Here is a 21,698-nt window from a genome sequence, read left to right as displayed (position 1 = left end):
CCCAGCTAATTTTTGTATTTTTCTGGTAGAGATGGGGTTTCATCAGGATGGTCTTGAACTCCTGACCTTGTGATCCACCTGCCTCGGTCTCCCAAAGTGCTGGGATTACAGGCATGAGCCATCGTGCCCGGCCCTATATTTTATTTTCACATTTCTTTTTCTTTTTTTCTTCTTCTTTTTTTTTAAATTAGGCCATCTTCGGAGCCAAAGCAGGCTCTTTGTGCTCTTCTGCATGGCCTCTCTCTTCATGTGGGTACCTTGGGCTTCCTCATACCATGGTGGCCCCCAGGTAGTCAACCTTCTTACATGGTATTAGGCTTCAAAGAGGAAGCATCCCCAAAGGAGCAAAGGGCAGGCCACATAGCTGTTAAAGCCTGGCCCTAAGTACCCAGCATAGCTTCTGCCACGTAGTATTGGTCAAAACCAGTCACAGGGCTGGCCCAGACTTAAGGAGAGAAGAAAGAAACCCAAACCATATCTCTCAGTGGGAGGAATGGCAAATTATATGCTCTGTCTTTAGTCTACCGTACTTGGCTTGTGGACACTGAATAGACCTAACCATGCTGATGGTGCTGGCCCACTTTTAAATCTAAACCACAGTACACACTACGTTGGAACGATTTAGAGGTCTTTATCCCCCACTGAATAGAGAGGGCCTGGAGAGCAGGAGGTGGTTTGTTTTTCTTTTTTTTCTCCTATGTATTTCCAGAGCCTAACACATCCAAGGCATTCAGTGCATGCTTACCCTCGGATGCACTCGTCACATAAGCGTTCACTGGTTGTCAAAACATGGTAAATATAAGAATCCCCTGGGAGCTGTTAGAAATGCAAGCAGATTTCTGAACAAGACCTGAGCCCAGACCCTCTGAATCCAAATCTCTAGGGGAGAAGTTTTCAGTCTTGGCTGCTCATGAAAAGATACGAGTGCCAGGCCTTCACCCCAGACACCCAGTTTCCACTGCTCTGGGGTGAGCTCAGACACAGTGAAGTCTCCTCAAATGATTCTGATGTGAGGCCAGGGTGAAGAACTACTGCCCTAGGATTAGAACCAGCCATCTCTGCTAACCTCCCCAGATGATTCTGATGCAGGTGGTTCTGTGACAAGGTGACCAACACCCTTGGCTTGTCCTGATTTCAGAACTAAAAGTTTCACATCCCAAGAAACTCCTAGTCCTGGGTAAGCCAGACAGCTGGTCATTATCAACGGACCACTATTGAAAAAAAATTCTAGATGAGTCAGTGAAAGCCTTTTTTGAAAAATGCCTACAAATATCTACTGAAAGCCATGATTTTGTCTCCTTACTTAAGGGCCTGAGCCAACTGTCCTTGAATGAAGGAGGAAGTGGCTCAGGGTCAGCGTTTTCCTTCAGCCCTGTGCTCTGCTGTGCTAGGTCTGTTAACTCACATAAATAGTGTGTCTGTCTTCGGGAATTCTTTCAGATTATATCCCTTAGTGCACACACCACAGCGTTGAAAGCCCATTTACAATCAACAAAGATGATGTGTTTAGGATAAGACAAGATACAGGATGAAATTCCTATGCCTTCTACACCGATGTGTATTATTTTTACTATTACAAATACCATAGGCTGGGGATGGTGGCTCACGCTTGTAATCTCAGCACTTTGGGAGGCCAAGGCAGAGAGATCACGAGGTCAGGAGTTTGAGACGATCCTGGCCAACATGATGAAACCTTGTCTCTACTAAAAATACAAAAATTAGCTGGGCGTGGTGGTGCTACTCCGGAGGCTGAGGCAGGAGAATCGCTTGAACCTGGGAGGTGGAGGTTGCAGTGAACCGTGATTGCAACATTGCACTCCAGCCTGGTGACAGAGGGAGACTCCATCTCAAAACAAAAACAAAAACAAAAAAACACCACAAGTACTATGATAGGGTACACAAATATATGTAATATGTTAAATAGCTGTGGGGTGGCTCAGACTCTGGGTCGAGATTCCTGGGTTTGTGCCCCAGCTTTGCTGTCGTTAGGTACGCCATCACGGATGCCTCTTTTTCACCTTAGTTGTTCACCTGTAAACTGGGAATAATAGAGATGTCTTCGTCATAGAACAGATGGGAGAGTCCAAAAAATAGTATAAGCAAAAGTGGTTCTAGAGACTGAGGGCTGGGGTGTTATGATTGTCTTTGAATGGACTTGACGTTATTCCGCTGAGAGGTCCTGCACATGACCGGAGCTCTGGACCCCTGACCCTGAACCATAGCCCACCTGCGAAGTTTCAAGGAAGAAGCTTTTAACCCAGAGTGAACCATGGCGAGAGCTCAGGAAGCGGAGTTCCCCACCTTCGCTGCCCTTACTACTGACGTCAAGTGTGCTTTGCTTCAGGAAGAAGCAAAGCTTTTGGAAACGGGGGTTTGTGAAGGTATTTTTTGTTTCTAAATCTTTTGCCTGTTTATTCCAAGCGTAGCCTCAGAAATGTAGCCAAAAGAAAAGCAACCACAATCACAGACCCATAATATTGAAAAGCCAGTTCTTAATTTCTGTAGCTAAAAAAGCATCCTTTCAGGCTATAACCACAGAGAGATTGCTGCAGGCCTCTGGCATAATGACAGTTTGCAGTGTGATGAAGGAGGCTGTCAAGCTCTGTGGCCGAAGCCTAATCCCAGCCTCTCCAATTACCCAGGTGCCTAGCAACACCACCAAAAGCCTCCCCGCCAGGCCCAGCTGGGCAGCAATTGGCTACACCCAGCACAGCCTGCTGCCCAGCCTCTTGAGCTCCCCCCACCCACCCCACCCTCGCCACATCAAGGCTGGTCTCAGCCCCGGCAGGAACCCACCTGGTACCAATGAGTGGGTGGGGCCAGCTGTTTAGAAAAAACAATTCAGATATTAAAAAGCTCCCTGTTTGAATGCAGCTGGGAAAGCAGCACAAGCTTACCACTAAAAGTGTCTGCCATGGAAAAGGAGTTATCGTAAGGGTGTTGGCCTTGCCAGTACCCTCCTGGGTGAGGTGAAGAAGGGAAGGTGAGCCTGATTTAGTCCTCTTCTCAAATGGGCAAATCCTTTCCCCATCCTGGATGCTGTGTCCACCCAGAGTCCTTGTGGTAGCAATGGGGATGGTGGGAATTCCCAGATCCATCTTCCCCCAGGGGTCATGACCTGCCACATCCTCTACAGCTTCCGTTTGGGAATTCCCAGGGTCTGGTCTGGGACTGTCTAGGCAGCTGGAGGAAAAGGAGGGAGATAACAGAACAGGAAGGCGGGATGAAAACCAAAAAGAAGATTCACACTTCTTTTCTTTAAATTTTTTTTTAAATTTAGTTTTTGGAGACAGGGTTTCACTCTGTCACCTAGGCTAGAGTCCAAGTGGCACCATTGTAGCTCACTGCAATCTTGAACTTCCTGGTTCAAGTGATCCTCCCGCCTTAGCCTCCCTAGTAGCTGGAAGTGCAGGTGTGCACACCACTGCTCCTGGCAAACTTTAATTTTAAAAAATTTTTTGGCTAGGTGCAGTGGCTCATGCCTGTAATCCCAGCATTCTGGGAGGCCGAGGCAGGCAGATCACCTGAGGTCAGGAGTTCAAGACCAGCCTGACCAACATGGTGAAACTCCGTCTTAAAAAAATAATAAATTAAGAATTTTTTTTTTTTTTTTGTAAAGAAGGATTTTCACTGTATTGCCCAGGCTGGTCTCAAACTCCTGGCCTCAAGCAATCCTCCTGCCTTGGTCTCTCAAAGTGCTAAGATTACAGATATGAGCCACTGTGCCTGGCACATTATTGTTTATTTAAAAAAAATTTTATGTGGCTGGGTGCATGGTGGCTCATGCCTCCAGCACTTTGGGAGGCAGAGGTGGGCGGATCACCTGAGGTTGGGAGTTCGAGACCAGCCCAACCAACATGGAGAACACGACCAACACCCTGTCTCTACTAGAAATGCCAACACCTTGTCTCTACCAAAAATAGAAAATTAGCCAGGTGTGGCGGCACATGCCTGTAATCCCAGCTACTTGGGAAGCTGAGGCAAGAGAATCACTTGAACTTGGGAGGTAGATGTTTCAATGAGCCAAGATCACGTCATTGCACTCCATTGCACTATTATAAATATATTTTTTATAATAAATAAAAAATAATTTTTAAAATTTATTATAAAAAAAAAAATTTAAATTTTATCTTAAATTTATTTATTTTTGAGACAGGGTCTTGCTCTGTTGCCAAGGCTGGAGTAAATTTTTATTTTATTTTATTTTATTTTATTTTATTATATTTTTTTTGAGACGGAGTTTCACTCTTGTTACCCAGGCTGGAGTGCAATGGCACGATCTCGGGTCACCGCAACCTCCTGGGTTCAAGCAATTCTCCTGCCTCAGCCTCCCGAGTAGCTGGAACTACAGGCACGCGCCACCATGCCCAGCTAATTTTTTGTATTTTTAGTAGAGACGGGGTTTCACCATGTTGACCAGGATGGTCTCGATCTCTTGACCTCGTGAGCCACCCGCCTCGGCCTCCCAAAGTGCTGGGATTACAGGCGTGAGCCACCGTGCCCGGCAATTTTTATTTTTAACCCTAATCCCATGACAGATGAAGAAGCATCTTTCTATAACACTTGGTAAGTGTAAATCACAGGGGCAGTGGAACATGGTGGGGGCTTTGGAGTGAGGCGCCTGAGACTCTTCTCCCAGCCCTCCCATCCTTAGCTGGGAGACCTTAAGTAAGTTACTTTGGGAGCCTGGGTTTCTTTATCCTTAAAATGGGAATGTTATTACCCTACCTTACAAAGTTGTAAAAATTAAGGGAATGCTCATAATTAGCCTGGGAGCCAGCACACAATAAGTTTATTATTCCAGTAACTCTTTATTCTTTTATTTGATCCTTACAACAATTCTGTAAGATATTCAGGGCAGAGGTGAACTCTGTTTGCTTTTTTTTTGAGACGAAGTTTCGCTCTTGTTGCCCAGACTGGAGTGAAATGGCGCGATCTTGGCTCACCGAAACCTTTGCCTCCAGTGTTCAAGCGATTCTCCTGCCTCAGCCTCCTGAGTAGCTGGGATTACAGGAATGCGCCACCATGCCAGGCTTATTTATTTATTTATTTATTTTTATTTATTTATTTATTTATTTATTTATTTATTTGAGACAGAGTCTCCCTCTATTGCCCAAGCTGGAGTGTAGTGGCACAATCTTGGCCCACTGCAACCTCTGGCTCCTGGGTTCAAGCAATTCTCCTGCCTCAGCCTCCTGAGTAACTGGGATTACAGGCACTCACCACCACCCGCAGCTAATTTTGTCATATTTTTAGTAGAGACAGGGTTTCACCGTATTGTCCAGGTTGGTCTCGAACTCCTCACCTTGTGATCTGCCCACCTCAATCTCCGTCAGTGCTGGGATTATAGGCATGAGCCACCGTGCTTGGCCTAATTTTGTATTTTTGGTAGAGATGGGGTTTTTCCATGTTTGTCAGGCTGGTCTTGAACTCCTGACCTCAGGTGATCCACCTGCCTTTGCCTCCCAAAGTGCTGGGATTACAGGTGTGAGCCACCGTGCCCGGCTGAGCTGTTTTACAGCTGAGGAAACTCCGGCCCAGTGAAAAACTAAATGTGGATGCTGGGAGTAGAATTCAGGTCTTTACAGTGTCAAACACAAGGTAGGGTATTCTTCAAAGGCAGATGGTAAGCCCTTTTTTTGGCAGCCATTATGACATGGTGGCTTCACTGCGATGGTACCCAATGATAGAATGAGAATGGAAGGGGTGCGGCCGTGCAGAGAAAAGGGTTGGTAGCAGGCTTTTTTCAACACAAAGTCACACAAAGGCTTAGTCAATGTGTGGTTAGAATTCCTCCTCCCCCTTTTCCCTCCTCTCTTTGTCTTCCTCTGTCTTTCCCTGTTTTTTCCACAAGGATTCTTTTTTTTTTTTAAATTTTTAAATAACTCTGATATTTTGTATGAAACACTTCATGAATTTTCGTGTCATCCTTGTGCAGGGGCCATGCTAATCTCTGTATTGTTTCAGTTTTAGTATATGTGCTGCCAAAGGGAGCACCACAAGCATTCTTTTATTGACTGATTGAGACTGGGTCTTGGTCTGCCACCCAGGATGGAGTGTAGTGGCACAGTCTTGGCTCACTGCAACCTCCACCTCCCAGGTTCAAGCGATTTTCCTGCCTCAGCCTCCAAAGTAGTCGGGATGACAGGCACGCATCACCATGCCTGGCTAACTTTTTTGTATTTTAGTAGAGATGGGGTTTCACTGTGTTGGCCAGGCTGGTCTCTAACTCGTGACCTCAGGTGATCCACCCACCTTGGCCTGCCAAGGTGCTGGGATTATAGGCGTGAGCCATTGTACCCAGCCCCGGTTAGTTTTTGATAAATTTTTTGGCAAAGCCAGTCTGGGAAATTTTACTGTGCAGCTGAGAGAATTATGGCTCAGAGCCAGGAAGGAACTTGCCCCTGGTCACACAGCCAGGAAGTGGCAGTGTAGACCAGAAAACACATCTCCTGATGCTATGCTCCTCGCACTATGCCTCCCAAACGCAGAACAAGAACTGATTTTATTTTTATTGATTTTTTTTTTTTTTTTTGAGGTGGAGTCTATCTCTGTTGCCCAGGCTGGAGTGTAGTGGAGCGATCTTGGCTGACTGCAACCTCTGTCTCCTGGGTTCAGATGATTCTCCTACCTCGGCCTTCCCAGTAGCTGGGATTAAAGGCATCCGCCACCTCACCTGGTTAATTTTTTTTTTTTTCGTAATTTTAGTAGAGATGGGGTTTTGCCATGTTAGCCAGGCTTGTCTCGAACGCCTGACCTCAGGTGATCCACACACCTCAGCCTCCCAAAATGCTGGGATTACAGGTGTGAACCACCGCGCCCAGCCAAGAACTGAATTTAACTTGCAACAAGAACACTCCAGGTAGAGTTAAGAAGAATTTCTTGGCTATTCAGGTGTATTAGTCAAATTCTTTTATTTATTTATTTTTTAAGTCTCTTTCTATTGCCCAGGGTAAAGTGCAGTGGTATGATCACAGCTCACTGTAGCCTCAACCTCCCAGGCTCAAGCAATCCTCCCACCTTAGCCTCCCAAGTAGTTGGGACCACAACCACACAGTACTATGCCCAGCTAATGTATTAATTTTTTTTAGAGACGAGGGTCTCACTATGTTGCCCAGGCTGGTCTTGAAGTTCTGGGCTCAAGCAGTTCTCCCGCCTTGGCCTCCCATAGTGCTAGGATTACAGGTATGAGCTACCATGCCTGGCCTAGTCAGGTTTCTGATTGCAAAAGATGGGAACTGACTCTGACTAATTAAATCGGGAAATGAATTTTGTTGAAAGCACATTGAGTAAGTTATAGAATCACTGGAAGACTGTAGAAACAAGGCTTGGAAAATAAGCAGAAACAGAGAGACCAGGCACCTAGAATCACACCAAAATCCCATCACAGAGCCAGTTGCTGAGGACAGCCTCAGAGCTGCTGCTGCCTTCATCACAGCCACGGCTGGCGATGGATGCTGGATGCCATGCTGACCCAATGGCAAGCCTGTCTGGACACTGGATACTGCTGCCACTGCTGCAATCACTGTAAAGAATTTTTCCCATCCCCAGCTCCAGCATCAGAAATCCTAAGCAAATGCAGCTGATTGGTCAAGTGTAGATCACTCTAGCTACCTAGGGACACGGAAAAGTGGATATTGGGCATGGTTAGTGTCTCTGATGGAAGCCGTTTCCTGCTGCCCACCAAGAGAAGATAAATTCCCCAAGGGAACTGACAAATGATGGCTACGTACCTGTTGTCAAGAGAATCCACTGGAAGTCCCTGACATTTGCAGTTTCAACACTTGCAATTTTGTTAATTTGTTAGTTACTCCCAAAGGCCCATTATGAATGAATATGAGTTGAATGACTGGCTTTGCCTATTAGTGAGCCAGGCCTACTACTCTGCCTGGACATCTCACAGAACTATTATCCTTTATGTAGTTTGCATGCAGTGATTAAAATATTTGTTTCCTGTTTGCAGAGTAGAAAAGATTCATTAAATAAATCACTCAATAGTGCCAGTGATACAAACAGAGAGAAAGTGAGGAGGTATAAGAAAGTGACTTTGTTTTTTTGGCTACAAATAGAATTTTTGGATAAATTGGCATGGCATGTCAAGTTCAGTGGTGTCTGAGATCCCTGATAGCATTAGATCAACATGTGTGTCACTGAGATACAAGGAAAAGTTGTTTAGTGAGTGCATCAGCCAGTGCCAAAACTGCTCATCAAGAGAGAGTTTAATCTTTACTAAAAGATAAGAAGAGATTCAACTCTGATTCTCCTGCCTCAGTATCCCTAGTAGCTGGGATTACAGGTGCATGCCACCATGCCTGGCTAATTTTTGTATTTTTAGTAGAGGCAGGGTTTCTCCATGTTGGCCAGGCTAGTCTCGAACTCCTGACCTTAAGTGATCTGACCGCCTCAGCCTCCCAAAGTGCTGGGATTACAGGTGTGAGTTACTGTGTCCGGCCTGGACACATTACAGTGTAATTTTGGGAGACACAAGGTGGTATGTAGTGGATTAGGGCATCTGAAAGGTCTGGAAAAATCTCTTGCAAATGTTAGGAGTCTCCTATGTAAATCTCTTTATAGAAATCTCTTTTTGGCCAGGCACGGTGGCTCACCCCTGTAATTCTAGCACTTTGGGAGGCCTAGGCAGGTGGATCACTTGAGGTCAGGAGTTTGAGATCAGCCTGACAAACATGGTGAAACCTTGTCTCTACTAAAAATACAAAATTAGCCAGGCGTGGTGGTGGGTGCCTATAATCCCAGCTACTTGGGAGGGTGTGGCAGGAGAATCGTTTCAACCTGGGAAACGGAGGTTGCAGTGAGCTGAGATGGCACTATTGCACTCTAGCCTGGGCAACAAGAGCAAAACTCGGTCTCAGAAAAAAAAAAAAGAAAAGAAAAGAAAAGAAAAAGAAAAGAAAGGAACAAAAAAGAAATCTCTTTTCTACAGATATATATATTTTTAAAGTAGTCAATTGTCCTGGGTAAATGAGCACAGTGCCCTTTCAAGTCTTTGGCCAATACTCTGGCTCTGTGATTGATAATAAGTAATGCTTATTCCAGGCAAAGTCAGGAATTAGGAAAATTCCTTCTGTGTTTCCTTTTAAGAGTACTTGTGGGCTGGGCATGGCGGCTTACACCTGTAATCCCAGCACTTTGGGAGGCCGAGGTGGGCGGATCACAAGCTCAGGAGTTCAAGACCAGCCTGACCAACATGGTGAAACCTCGTCTCTACTAAAAATACAAAAATTAGCTGGGCGTGGTGGTGTGTGCCTATAATCCGAGCTACTCAGGAGGCTGAGGCAGCAGAATTGCTTGAACCCCGGATGGGGAGGTTGCAGTGAGCTGAGGTTTCACTACTGCACTCCAACCTGGGTGACAGAGCGAGACGCCATCTCAAAAAAAAAAAAAAAAAAAAAAAAAAGAGTACTTGTGGCCAGGTGGGATCTTTCTATGTTTTCTCTTGAGAATACTTGTGGATTACAAACTGTCTGACGCCTGGAATCCCAGTGCTTTGAGAGGTCAAGTGGGGAGGATCCCTTGAATTCAAGGATTTGAGACCAGGCTGGACAACATAGGGAGGCCACCATCTCAAAAAAAAGAAAGTAATAATACAGTTAAAAATATTTTTAAAAAAGAATACTTGCCAACCACAAAGGAAAGCGTTTTGGTTCTTCTTCTCCCTCCTCAATCCTAGGAACCTGTGAAAGGGTTTTGGTTCTCAGTGTGCATAAGGGACATTTCCATTTTAAACCAGAAGGCTAGAGACATTCTAACAATCTACCCAGGTCCCTACCTGTAGGATGTGAACTTTTCCCAGCAGCGCCACCCAGTATGGATCTGTGTATGTGAGGCCTTTCAAAAAAGAGTGGGCAGCAACTTGCTGCAGATAAGAGGCAAGAGGTTTGCTTAGTGAGTAAGAAAGCAGAGTCAGTGCAGTAAATATCCACCCAGTGAATGACAGCCGAAGAATGACTGGTCAAGTGCCAAGTAAATGAATGGACAGCTGTTGATGCTGTTGTATTTCTTTGAGACTATAATGTGTTGTAATCATTGTTTTGTTTTGAGACTCCTGCTCCATTCAATTGGGCTTCCAAAAATTCTGGTAACCTGAAGTGTGTTTCTGGACATCGTATCCCAAGGTTGACCTGTAGAGCCCATGGAGTTTATATACAGGCCACGCCCAAGGAAGGACAAAATTAATGACATGACCTTTGATTAGATTTGCTTCGTGAGGCCCTAGGGAAGGAAACCTTGGACCCGGGAGATGGTGAGTAGATTCCAGCAGGGTAAGGAAGAACTACCTAAGAATTAGAACTGTTACAAAATACAGCAACCCCACTAAAATTCATCTAGATTGCTTATAAATATAGCTTTGTGTATGAGCTCAAATACTTTTAAAGGTAGATTTCTAGAAGTTGGATGGTTTTGTTGAAAGGTATATGCTGTTTTATAGACATTGGCCAGTTGCCTTCCAAATGGCTGCATTAATTTATACCTCATATACTGCACCCAATTCCACATAGCCTCATAAATATGGGATAGTATCAGTTTTTTTTTTCTTTTTCTCTTTTGATTTTGAAGATGGAGTTTCACTCTCGTCATCCAGGATTGAGTGCAACAGCACAATTTCAGCTCGCTGAAACCTCCGCCTTCCAGTTTCAAGTGATTCTTTTGCCTCAGCCTCCTGAGTAGCTGGGATTACAGGCTCCTGCCACCATGCCCAGCTAATTTTTGTATTTTTAGTGGAGATGGGGTTTCACCATGTTAGCCAGGCTGGTCTTGAACTCCTGACCTCAGATGATCCACCCACCTCGGCCTCCCAAAGTGCTGGGATTACAGGTGTGAGCCACCGCACCAGCCTGAGTCTTTTTCATTGTTACCAATCTGATAGGTAATATTTCCTCAGAAATTCAGGAGCGAGAAAGGAGATAAACATGAGTAGGAGAGATGGGAAAATGTCAGAGACTGGAAGGAGCACCTGTGAGTATTACAGCACCAGGTTTTGGAGATCAGCTAAATCAGAGAGTGGCACCTATTCTCAGGAAACAGGGTGGACAGGTAAGGGAGTTGGAGGATGATGGTAATTGACTGAGAGGTAAAATCAAAACACTGACTGGCTGCAGTGCTCACACTTGTAATCCCAGAACTTTGGGAGGCTGAGGCAGGAGGATCACTGGAGCCCAGGAGTTTGAGACCTGCCTGGATAACACAGGAAGACACCATCTCAACAGAGAAAAAAAATAGCTGGGCATGGTGGCGTGTATGCTTGCAGTCCCAGCTACTTGGGAGGCTGAGGTGGGAGGCTCGCTGAAGCCTGGGAAGTAGAGGCTGCAGTGAGCTGTGATCCTGCCACTGCATTCCAGCCTGGGTGACAGAGAGAGATCTTGTCTCAAAAAAATTAAAATAGGCCGGGTGCTGTGGCTCACACCTGTAATCCCAGCACTTTGGGAGGCCAAGAGTTCAAGACCAGCCTGGCCGACATGGTGAAAACCCATCTCTACTAAAAATACAAAAATTAGCTGGCATGGTGGTGGGCACCTGTAATTCAAGCTACTTGGGAGGCTGAGGCAGGAGAGTCACTTGAACCCAGGAGGTGGAGGTTTCAATGAGCTGAGATCGTGCCACTGTACTCCAGCCTGGGCCACAGAGCCAGACTCCGTCTCAAAATAAGTAAATAAATAAGAAAACCCCAAATGCTTCAAACTGCTACCAATGTGCTCATTTGGTGCTGGAGCCTAAAGTAGCTAGAAGTACCTGTCTGCTTTATGGTACAAGGCAAGGCAGAAAGCAGACATGCAGTGAGTTTTGGCTAAACCGATGGGGTCAACTATTTTGCAGCGCAGGAAATATGCTTAGGCACTAACACACTTAAAATGGTGGTCGCAAAGTTGTAAAATTCTGGAACTGTTGAAATTCCAAGATAAGGGCAAATGTAATCCTTATTTTGTAGCTCCTTTTACAAAGTCGTTAACAATATGGAATTTTGGCCAGGCGCGGTGGCTCAAGCCTGTAATCCCAGCACTTTGAGAGGCCGAGGCGGGTGGATCACGAGGTCAAGAGATCGAGACCATCCTGGTCAACATGGTGAAACCCCGTCTCTACTAAAAATACAAAAAATTGGCCGGGTGCGGTGGCTCATGCCTGTAATCCCAGCACTTTGGGAGGCCAAGGCGGGTGGATCACGAGGTCAAGAGATCGAGACCATCCTGGTCAACATGGTGAAACCCTGTCTTTACTAAAAATACAAAAAAAAAAAAAAAAAAAAAAAATTAGCTGGGCATGGTGGCGTGTGCCTGTAATCCCAGCTACTCAGGAGGCTGAGGCAGGAGAATTGCCTGAACCCAGGAGGCGGAGGTTGCAGTGAGCCGAGATCGCGCCATTGCACTCCAGCCTGGGTAACAAGAGCAAAACTCCGTCTCAAAACAAAACAAAACAAAACAATATGGAATTTCATTTCCTCATAAAATGATTATGTATGATATTTAGATTTACAATAAGGCTGATTTATACAATGAGAGCTGTCCCTAATTGAACTGAAATACTTTAATATTTGTAGTTAAAAGCTGCTGATCTTAAATCCACATTGTATTTCGTCAATTATGAGACGTGGCAAAAACTAGAAAAAATCATCAATATTCAAGGGAAATTAATAAAATATAGTTATATCTATGGAGGTGGGTGAGGGGTGGGTAAAAAATGCAGTGGAGAGAAAAAGACTTTATTTCAGAAAAGTTGTTGGGGAAAAGAAAAATGTCTCTTCTTAAATGTATTGAATATAACCTATTGTAATGTGAAAACTTGCCTAATGAGTTTTATTTGAAAATCAATTGAACTTGATCTGATTCCCAGTAACATGCAGTGTAAGAACAGGCCCCAGGCTCAGCTCCATCCCTTCCATCTATCCATCCATCCATCTAAAACCCATCCATCCGTCCATAGCCGATAACAACTAATAATTATAGGGTGTTTACTATGTGCCAGATACTGTTCTTTTTTTTTTTTTTTTGAGACAGAGTCTTGCTCTGTCACCCAGTCTGGAGTGCAGTGGCACAAGTCTGGCCTAAATACACCTCCCAGGTTCAAGTGATTCTCGTGCCTCAGCTTCCCAAATAGCTGGAATTACAGTGCCACTATGCCCAGCTAATTTTTGTATTTTTAGTAGAGACGAGGTTTCACCATGTTGGCCAGTCTGCTCTGAAACTCCTGACCTCAAGTGATCCGCCCACCTTGGCCTCCAAGAGCTTACTGTTCTAAGTGCTTCACGTGCATGATCTCAAGTAATCTTCCCAGCAATGTTACGAGGCAAGTGCTATCATTATCCTGAGTTTAAAATGTGAATCTGAAGGTTTCCCAATAAGTTAAACATAGAATTAATTATTATATGACCCAGCAATTCCACTCATAGGTATACACCCCCACTCAAACTAGAAACAGATGTTTAAACACAACTTTACAGGGATGTTCATTCGCAATAGCCAAAAGGCGGAAACAACCCAAATGGCCATAAACAGATGAGTGAATAAACAAAATGTGGCATGTCTGTACAACACAGTAGCATTCAGCCGTAAAAAAAGGAAATTCTACTGGGGGCAATGGCTCACGCCTGTAATCCCAGCACTTTGGGAGGCCAAGGTGGGCGGATCACTTGGGGTCAGAAGTTTGAGACCAGCCTGGCCAATATGGTGAAACCCCATATCTATTAAAAATACAAAATATTAGTTAGGCATGGTGGCAGGTGCCTGCAATTCCAGCTACCTGGGAGGCTGAGCCTGGAGAATCACTTGAACCTGGGAGGTGGAGGTTGCAGAGAGCCGAGATCATACCACTGCATTCCAGCCTGGGCAACAAAGCAAGACTCTGCCTGCTCCCCATCCCCCAAAAAAACAAACAGGAAATTCTGACCCTTGCTACAACATGCATGCCCCTTGAAAACATTATGGGAAGGAAGCCAAGCACAGAAGGCCATGCACTCTATGGTACATACATATTGTATGATTTCATTTACCTGTGTATGAAATATCCGGAATAGGTAAATCCATAGACACAGAAAGCAGATTCGTCATTGCCAAGGACTATGGCAAGAGGGCAATAGGAATTAACGGCTTAATGGGTATGGGTATCAGGTTTTTGTGATGAGAAAGTTTTGGAACTAGTGGTGATAGTTGCACAACATTGCAAATGTACTCAATTCATTGAATTGTACACTTTAAATGGCTAAAAACAGGGCCAGGTTCAGTGGCAGTGCCTGTAATCCCAGAACTTTGGGAGGCCGAGGTGGGTAAATCACTTGAGGTCAGGAGTTTAAGACCAGCCTTGCCAACATGGTGAAACCCCTTCTCTACCAAAAATACAAAAATTAGCCAGGTGTGATGGTGCGCACCTGTAATCTCAGCTACTCTGGAGGCCGAGGCAGAAGAATTGCTTGAACCCAGGAGGCGGAGGTTGCAGTGAGCTGACTCAGAGAATTTAATTAAGTGATTTATCTGATGTTAACTTACAGATGATACATGGTACAACTGTGTTTTAATCTCAGTCACCTGGCTTTTTGGCTCATGCTCTTTAAAACAATGCAGAGAAAACTTTACTTTGGGCCATTTAGGAGGTTTTGATCATTTTGATCATCTTCAGCTGCCTTTTCTTCACACACAGGAAAGGCCTTGGAAAGCAGTGGTTGCACCAGACAGCCCAGGAAAGAGCCGAAGCCTGAAGACCTGGGGCCACCTGCTGTTCCCTGGCATTCATGTCCCTCTGGGGTGGAGGAAGGACCCGGGACAATGGCTGCTGCTCATGATCTGGAGATGGAGAGCATGAATCTGAATCTGGAGAGAGAGATGAAGGAAGAGCTGGAGGAAGAGGAGAAAATGAGAGAGGATGGAGCAGGGAAAGATCGTGCCAAGAAGAAAAAGGTCCATAGGATCGTCTCAAAATGGATGCTTCCCGAAAAGGCCCGAGGAACATATTTGGAGAGAGCTAACTGCTTCCCACCCCCCGTGTTCATCATCTCCATCAGCCTGGCCGAGGTGAATGGGGAGCGGGGTGGGTACCGGAGTAAGTGGCACGGAGGAGTTGCAAACAAACTAGGGGTCAGCTGTAGATCTAGAGAAGGGACTGGGAACATGTGACAGAGCTTGGCGGGGTGGGGACAGCACACACCTAACCTCTGCCTCCTCCCTCCCCAGAGCTGCCTTTGGGGGCTTTCCTTACATTCTGGTTCACTGCCAACCCAGGGCAGAGTTTCATTTGTCAGACAAATCTGCCCAGCTGTGGCTGCATTTTCAGTGGCTTTTCGTTTTAACCGTGATGTTTTTAGGAACCAGATCATCCTGGGGTTGCACGTGGGTTTTCTCTCATGAACCAATTTAGACTAGTTGGTAAGGCCTTTCTGGGGCCCCAGGTTTAGAAGTATGATAGGCTGTTTCTGAATTTCAGTAGGAAAAAAATGGGATCCTTTAACAACGTCTACTTAAGGCAGCACGTGGTGTGTTGTCAAGCTCTGATCTAGACAGTCCTCTTGTTTTCCAGAAAAGACTGCAAGGCTCAGAGAGGTGGGCTGGCTCCCAAGGTCACATCATAGACACGGGGCCAGGATGAGGCTCCCCTCTACCTCATGGCACCTAGTGTTTTCACCCACACTTGATGTCCTGCGAAGGAGCTAGCCAATCATGGCTGCCTGTGGGGTGTGAATTCACGGGCATTAGGAAGTTCCTAATGTAATCCTTTTAATTCCCACTGATGCACTGATGCCTCAGCTTCCTTCCCAGAAACTGTATTAGTCACAGTTCTTCAGAAAAACAGAATCAGTAGGTGTGTGTGCTGGGGGAAGAGAGATTAAGATGTATTTTAAAAGCCAGGTGTAGTGGCTCATGCCTGTAATCTCAGCCCTTTGGGAGACTGAGGCAGGCAGATCACCTGAGATTGGGAATTTGAAACCAGCCTGGCCAATAGGGTGAAATCCTATCTCTACTAAAAATACAAAAATTAGCGTGGCATGGTGGTGTGTGCCTGTAATCCCAGCTACTCAGGAGGCTGAGGCAGGAGAATTGCTTGAACCCGGGAGGTGGAGGCTGCAGTGAGATGAGATCGTGCCATTGCACTGCAGCCTGGGCAACAAGAGTAAAATTCCGTCTCAAAAAAGCCCTCTGTCCTGCCCAGGCTGGAGTGCAGTGGTATGATCTTGGTTCACTGCAACCTCTGCCTCCCATGTTCAACCGATTATCCTGCCCCAGCTTCCTGAATAGCTGGGATTACAGGCGCACGCCACCATGCTCGGCTAATTTTTGTATTTTTAGTAAAGACGGGGTTTCACCATGTTGGTCAGCCTGGTCTTGAACTCCTGAGCTTGTGATCTGCCAGCCTTGGCCTCCCAAAGTGCTGGGGTTACAGGTGTGAGCCACTGCGCCCAGCCATTGATCTATTTTCATAGCAAGTTGTAAATGAAAGATCAGTTGGTGTGATGATGAAGGCACTGGGTATTTAAGAGGGAGAGGGTGATAGAGAACATGGTGTCAGAGAGCAGAGTGTCCAAGAGCAGGGCCTTACAATGTGAGCTAGCACTGCTCCCAACCATCAGAGGAAGTCGGGTATGGTGGGAACCATCACAGTGGGATATACTTCCACAGTGGTGGAGAAGTATATTTCATGTCATCTTCTGGCACTACGGTGTGGCCCACTTGAGGGCTGAATCATCCGAAACAGTTACTGCCCACGGGCTTGAATGGGGCCCCTCTCTGGAGAAGGTATGGTTAACACAAATGTCTGTTCCCTCCGTCAGCTGGCAGTGTTTATTTACTATGCTGTGTGGAAGCCTCAGAAACAGTGGATCACCTTGGACACAGGCATCTTGGAAAGTCCCTTTATCTACAGTCCTGAGAAGAGGGAAGAAGCGTGGAGGTTTATCTCATACATGCTGGTACATGCTGGGTAAGCAATGACATTGAAGCCCCTGGTATCAGAGGTGATTATATCCTCTAACGTTTATTAGGTACTTTATTATTGATGAGGCACTTTCATGTACATAATCTTGTTTGATCTTCACAGCAACCCTGAGGGGTAGTAGGTATTACTCCTGCTGTTTTATGTCTGAGGCTTAGATGTAGTCACAGAGGCCAAGGCAGGCAGATCACTTGAGTTCAGGAGTTCGAGACCAGCCTGGCTGATATGGTGAAACCCCATCTTTACTAAAAATAAAAAAATTAGCCAGGCATGGTGGCACATACCTATGGTCCCAGGGGTCTGAGGCAGGAGAATTGCTTGAACCTGGGAGGTGGAGGTTGCAATGGGCTGAGATTGTGCCATTGCACTCCAGCCTGGGGGACAAGAGCAAGACTCCATCTCAAAAAAAAAAAAAAAAAAAAAAAAAATTTGCAAGGCTGTGTAGGATATATCATGTGTGGGGTTATATAAATTAGGAATGTTTTGGATGCAAGTAACAAAAATATCTAACAGGGCCTTAAAGAGAAGTTAATATTTTCCCTTTAATGTCCAGAGGGTCCAGGAATGGTGGCTTATACCTGTAATCCAGGCACTTTGCCAGGCCGAGGCGGGTGGATCACCTGAGGTTGGGAGTTCAAGACCAATTTGGTCAACATGATGAAACCCTGTCTCTACTAAAAATAGAAAAATTGGCTGGGCGTGGTGGCTCACACCTGTAATCCCAGCACTTTGGAAAGCTGAGATGGGTGGATCACTGAGGTCAGGAATTCGAGACCAGTCTAACGTGGTGAAACCCCATTTCTACTAAAAATTAGCTGTAGTCCCAGCTAATTGAGAGGCTGAGGCATGAGAGTCGCTTGAACCGTGAGGTGGAGGTTGTGGTGCAATCTCTGCTCACACACACACGCACACATACACATGAAAAAGACTGACACATACACATGCACACACACGCATGATAAAAAAGAAAAAAGTTTTCTGCTTAAAAAAAAAATAGAAAATGGAATTCTAGTTAAGCAAATCCTTAACTAGAAAAAACACATGAAAGTTTGTCTCCCTGGGAAATAACTGCTTGGTTTAGTCATAATATTTGACAACTATTGTTTGTCGTTGCAGAGTTCAGCACATCTTGGGGAATCTTTGTATGCAGCTTGTTTTGGGTATTCCCTTGGAAATGGTCCACAAAGGCCTCCGTGTGGCGCTGGTGTACCTGGCAGGAGTGATTGCAGGTCAGTGTTCTAAGGTAACACAGAATCAATACCTCTGGGCTCTTAGGATTAAAAGCAAAGGAAATATACACTTACAGTAGCCTTCTTGAAGTTGATTTATTGTACTCCTAATATGTGCTAGGGAACACTAAGCCTTAGAGGTCATTTAATTAGAGATAATATCGCACATAAGGACTAGTCATTGTGCCTATCCTCAGGTAGCTCACACTCAAGACAGGGTTTTGCATAACTGAAAATGCAAGTATGCCAGGCTCTCTCACCTGTAATCCCAGTACTTTGGGAGGCCGAGTTGGGGCCACTTGAGGCCAGGAGTTCGAGACCAGCCTGGCCAATATGGTGAAACCCTGTCCTATTAAAAATACAAAAATTAGCTTGGAATGGGGGCACACCCCTGTCATCCTAGCTACTCAGGGAGCTGAGGCACCAGAATTGCTTGAACCCAGGAGGCGGAGATTGCAGTGAGACAAGATCATGCCACTGTACCTCACACTCCAGCCTGGGCAATAGAGCGAGACTCTGTCTTAAAAAAAAAGGAATAAAGAAAACTGCAGACTAATGATTTTGAGAGGTAACATGCTCAGATTTGCATTTAAGAAAGAAGACATTAAGGGAATGTAGAGAATAACTTACTGGGCCCAAAGACTGAGTAGGTACAAGCAGCATATGGCAGCGATCTCTAAAACTGGGTGCGTCTAAGGTGATCTGTTATGGCATGGGAAGAAAATATTTGAATTCCCATCCATCCATTTGTTTACTTATTGGAAACATTTTTTTTAAAATTAAACTTTTAATTCTGAGATAATTGTAGATTTATATGCAGTTGTTAAAAATGATTCCTAGAGGTCTCATGTACCCTTTAAACCAGCTACCCTCAATGATGGCATCTTACAAAACATTAGTACTGTATTACAACTAGGATATCCACGTTGGTAACAGTCAGGGCACAAAACATTTTCAAGCCATATGGATCCCCCATGTTGCCTTTTTATAGCTATACTGCCTTCCCTCCCACCCTCCTTTACCCCTGGCAACTAGTGATCTGTTCTCTATTTCTATAATGTTGTCATTTGAAGAATATTATATAAATGGAATAATCCAGTAGATAGCCTTGTGGGATTGATTTTCTTCACCCAGCATAATTCTCTGGGGATTCATCTAGGTCGTTGCATGTGTCAGTAGTTTATTCCTTTTTATTGCCCAGTATTTATTCCATAAAATGGATATAGCATCACTTGTTTAACCATTCACTCATTGAAGGACATCTGAGTTGTTCTCAGTTTTTGGCTATTAGGAATAACAACACTCTAAACACTTGTGTATGAGTTTTTATGAACGTCAGTATGGGGCTTTGTGAACACAGTTTTCAGTTCTCTAGGATAAATGTCCAAAGGCAAAGTTGTTGGATCATATGATAGAGGCATTTTTAAAAATTTAATTAATTAGTTAATTTCTTTTGAGATGGAGTCTCGCCCTGTCATCTCAGCTTGAGTACAATGGTATGATCTGGGCTCACTGCAACTTCTGCCTCCTGGGTTCAAGTGATTCTCCTGCCTCAGCCTCCCAAGTAGCTAGGATTACGGGTGCCTGTCACCACGCCCAGCTAATATTTGTATTTTTAGTAGAGACGGGGTTTCACCATGTTGACAGTGAGCCGAGATCATACCATGGCACTCCAGCCTGGGTGACAGAGGGAGCTGGTCTCGAACTCTTGACCTCATGATCTGCCCACCTTGGCCTTGCTGGGATTACAGGTGAATTTTTAAAGAAAATTCTTTAAATATGAAACATTTAAAGAATGTTTTCTAGAATGTCTCTCCCATTTTATATTCACCCTGGCAATATAAATGATTCAGATTCACTGTTTGGTGTTGCCTGATTTTTTACTTTACCTGTGCTTGTGATGTGGAAGCAGGGAAGGGAAGTGCTGGTTAGAGGAGGGCATGGTTCCTGGCTAGGGCTCTACCCCCGCACTCCCACCCTAGCCTGTGCTCACGGACTTAGGTGAGGACAAGACATTTTTGTTTTCCTGCCCAAATGGTGCATTTCCCAATACTACCCTGGCCTGCCACGCCCCATCTGGGCCTATAAAAACTTTGAGACCCTGGCTGGCAGACATGAAAGCAGCTGGATGTCAGGAGGAACACACTGGCAGATGACAGGACAGGAGCCAGCATGCCAGCAGGCCACTGACCAGCAGCAGAAGGATGCGGAGTTTGGCTGGGGCAGTTGGAGGAGAGCCTGGGCTGCCGAGTGGCCCTACTCCAGGGAAAAACGATCACCCTTCTGGCTAACCCATCTGCTGCTGAGAGCTACTTCCATTTGATAAAACCTTGCACTCGGCTGGGCATGGTGGCTTATGCCTGTAATCCCAGCACTTTGGGAGGTCGAGGCAGGCAGATCATGAGGTCAAGAGATGGAAACCATCCTGGTCTTGATCCAACATGGTGAAACCCCATCTCTACTAAAAATACAAAAGTTAGCTGGGTGTGGTGGTGTACGCCTATAGTCCCAGCTACTGGGGTGGCTGAGGCAGGAGAATTGCTTGAACCCGGGAGGCAGAGGTTACAGTGAGCTGAGATCGTGCCACTGTACTCTAGCCTGGTGACAGAGCGAGACTTTGTCTCAAAAACAAACAAACAAAAAACCTTACACTCTTTCTCCAAGCCCCCATGTGATCTAATTCTTCCGGTACACCAAGGCAAGAACCCTGGGATACAGAAAGCTCTCTGACCTTGAAAGAAGGCAGAAGTCTAATTGAGCTGAGTAGCAGAAGTCACCTATGGAAGGGCTAAACTAAAAAAGTACCCTATAACACATGCCCACTGGTGCTTCCGCTGTAAATTCACCCGTAGACGCTGCCGTGGGGTCAGAGCCCTGCAGCCTGCCCATCTGTATGCTCCCCTAGAGGTTTGAGCAGTGGGGCACTGAAGAAGCCAGCCACACCCCCATCACAAGTCCTGTGAGAGGGCAAGGGAGCTTTTCCCCATTTCACTCCTAAGTGGGTACTGATATCTGATCACGGTTTTAATTTGCATTTTTCTAATGGGCAATGATGTTGAATATCTTTTTTTTTTTTTTTTTTTTCCGAATTTGGAGGGACGTTCTGAGATGTATTCTTGAGTATCTTTTTATGTGCTTATCTGCCTTCTATCTTCTTTAGTGAAATGCCTCTTCATGTTTTTTGCCCATTTGCTAACTTTTTAACTGTTGAATTTTGAGAATTCTTTATGTATTCTAGATCAGGCATCCCCAAACTACAGTTCACGGGCTGCATGCGGCCCCCTGAGGCCATTTATCTGGCCCCCCGCCGCACTTCAGGAAGGGGTACCTCTTTCATTGGTGGTCAGTGAGAGGAGCACAGTATGTGGCGGCCCTCCAGCGGTCTGAGGGACAGTGAACTGGCCCCCTATGTAAAAAGTTTGGGGACGCCTGTTCTAGATGCTAGCCCTTAACTGAATATGTAGTTTATAAATATTTTCACCCAGTCTGTAGCTTGTCTTTTTATCTTCTTGCCAAGATCTTTCACAGAACATGAATTCTAAA

At 45.3% G+C, this 21,698-nt stretch overlaps 1 protein-coding gene and 1 non-coding gene across 3 annotated transcripts in view; one reads left to right on the top strand and one right to left on the bottom strand.

Annotated features, from left to right (window-relative positions):
• RHBDL2 (rhomboid like 2) overlaps positions 1 to 21,698 on the top strand; it is a 58,872-nt gene that overhangs the window by 10,003 nt on the left and 27,171 nt on the right. Inside the window, exons 1-4 of one of the 2 annotated variants that reach the window (XM_074380558.1) lie at positions 7,837 to 10,261; positions 14,644 to 15,014; positions 16,766 to 16,914; positions 18,043 to 18,155. In XM_074380558.1, the coding sequence (XP_074236659.1) occupies positions 14,769 to 15,014; positions 16,766 to 16,914; positions 18,043 to 18,155 (508 nt within the window). In that variant the 5' untranslated portion in view covers positions 7,837 to 10,261; positions 14,644 to 14,768. Of the gene's footprint in view, positions 1 to 7,836; positions 10,262 to 14,643; positions 15,015 to 16,765; positions 16,915 to 18,042; positions 18,156 to 21,698 lie in introns of those variants that run through there. The other variant, XM_010347568.2, reaches the window with a different exon arrangement.
• Positions 5,894 to 5,997, bottom strand: LOC120366155 (U6 spliceosomal RNA). The gene has a single exon (XR_005580903.1). It is a non-coding gene; the product is annotated as a U6 spliceosomal RNA (small nuclear RNA).

The sequence above is a fragment of the Saimiri boliviensis genome, chromosome 11 (assembly GCF_048565385.1).
Source record: "Saimiri boliviensis isolate mSaiBol1 chromosome 11, mSaiBol1.pri, whole genome shotgun sequence".
Taxonomy (NCBI): Eukaryota; Metazoa; Chordata; class Mammalia; order Primates; family Cebidae; genus Saimiri; species Saimiri boliviensis.
This window is presented reverse-complemented; position numbering and strand designations above follow the sequence as displayed.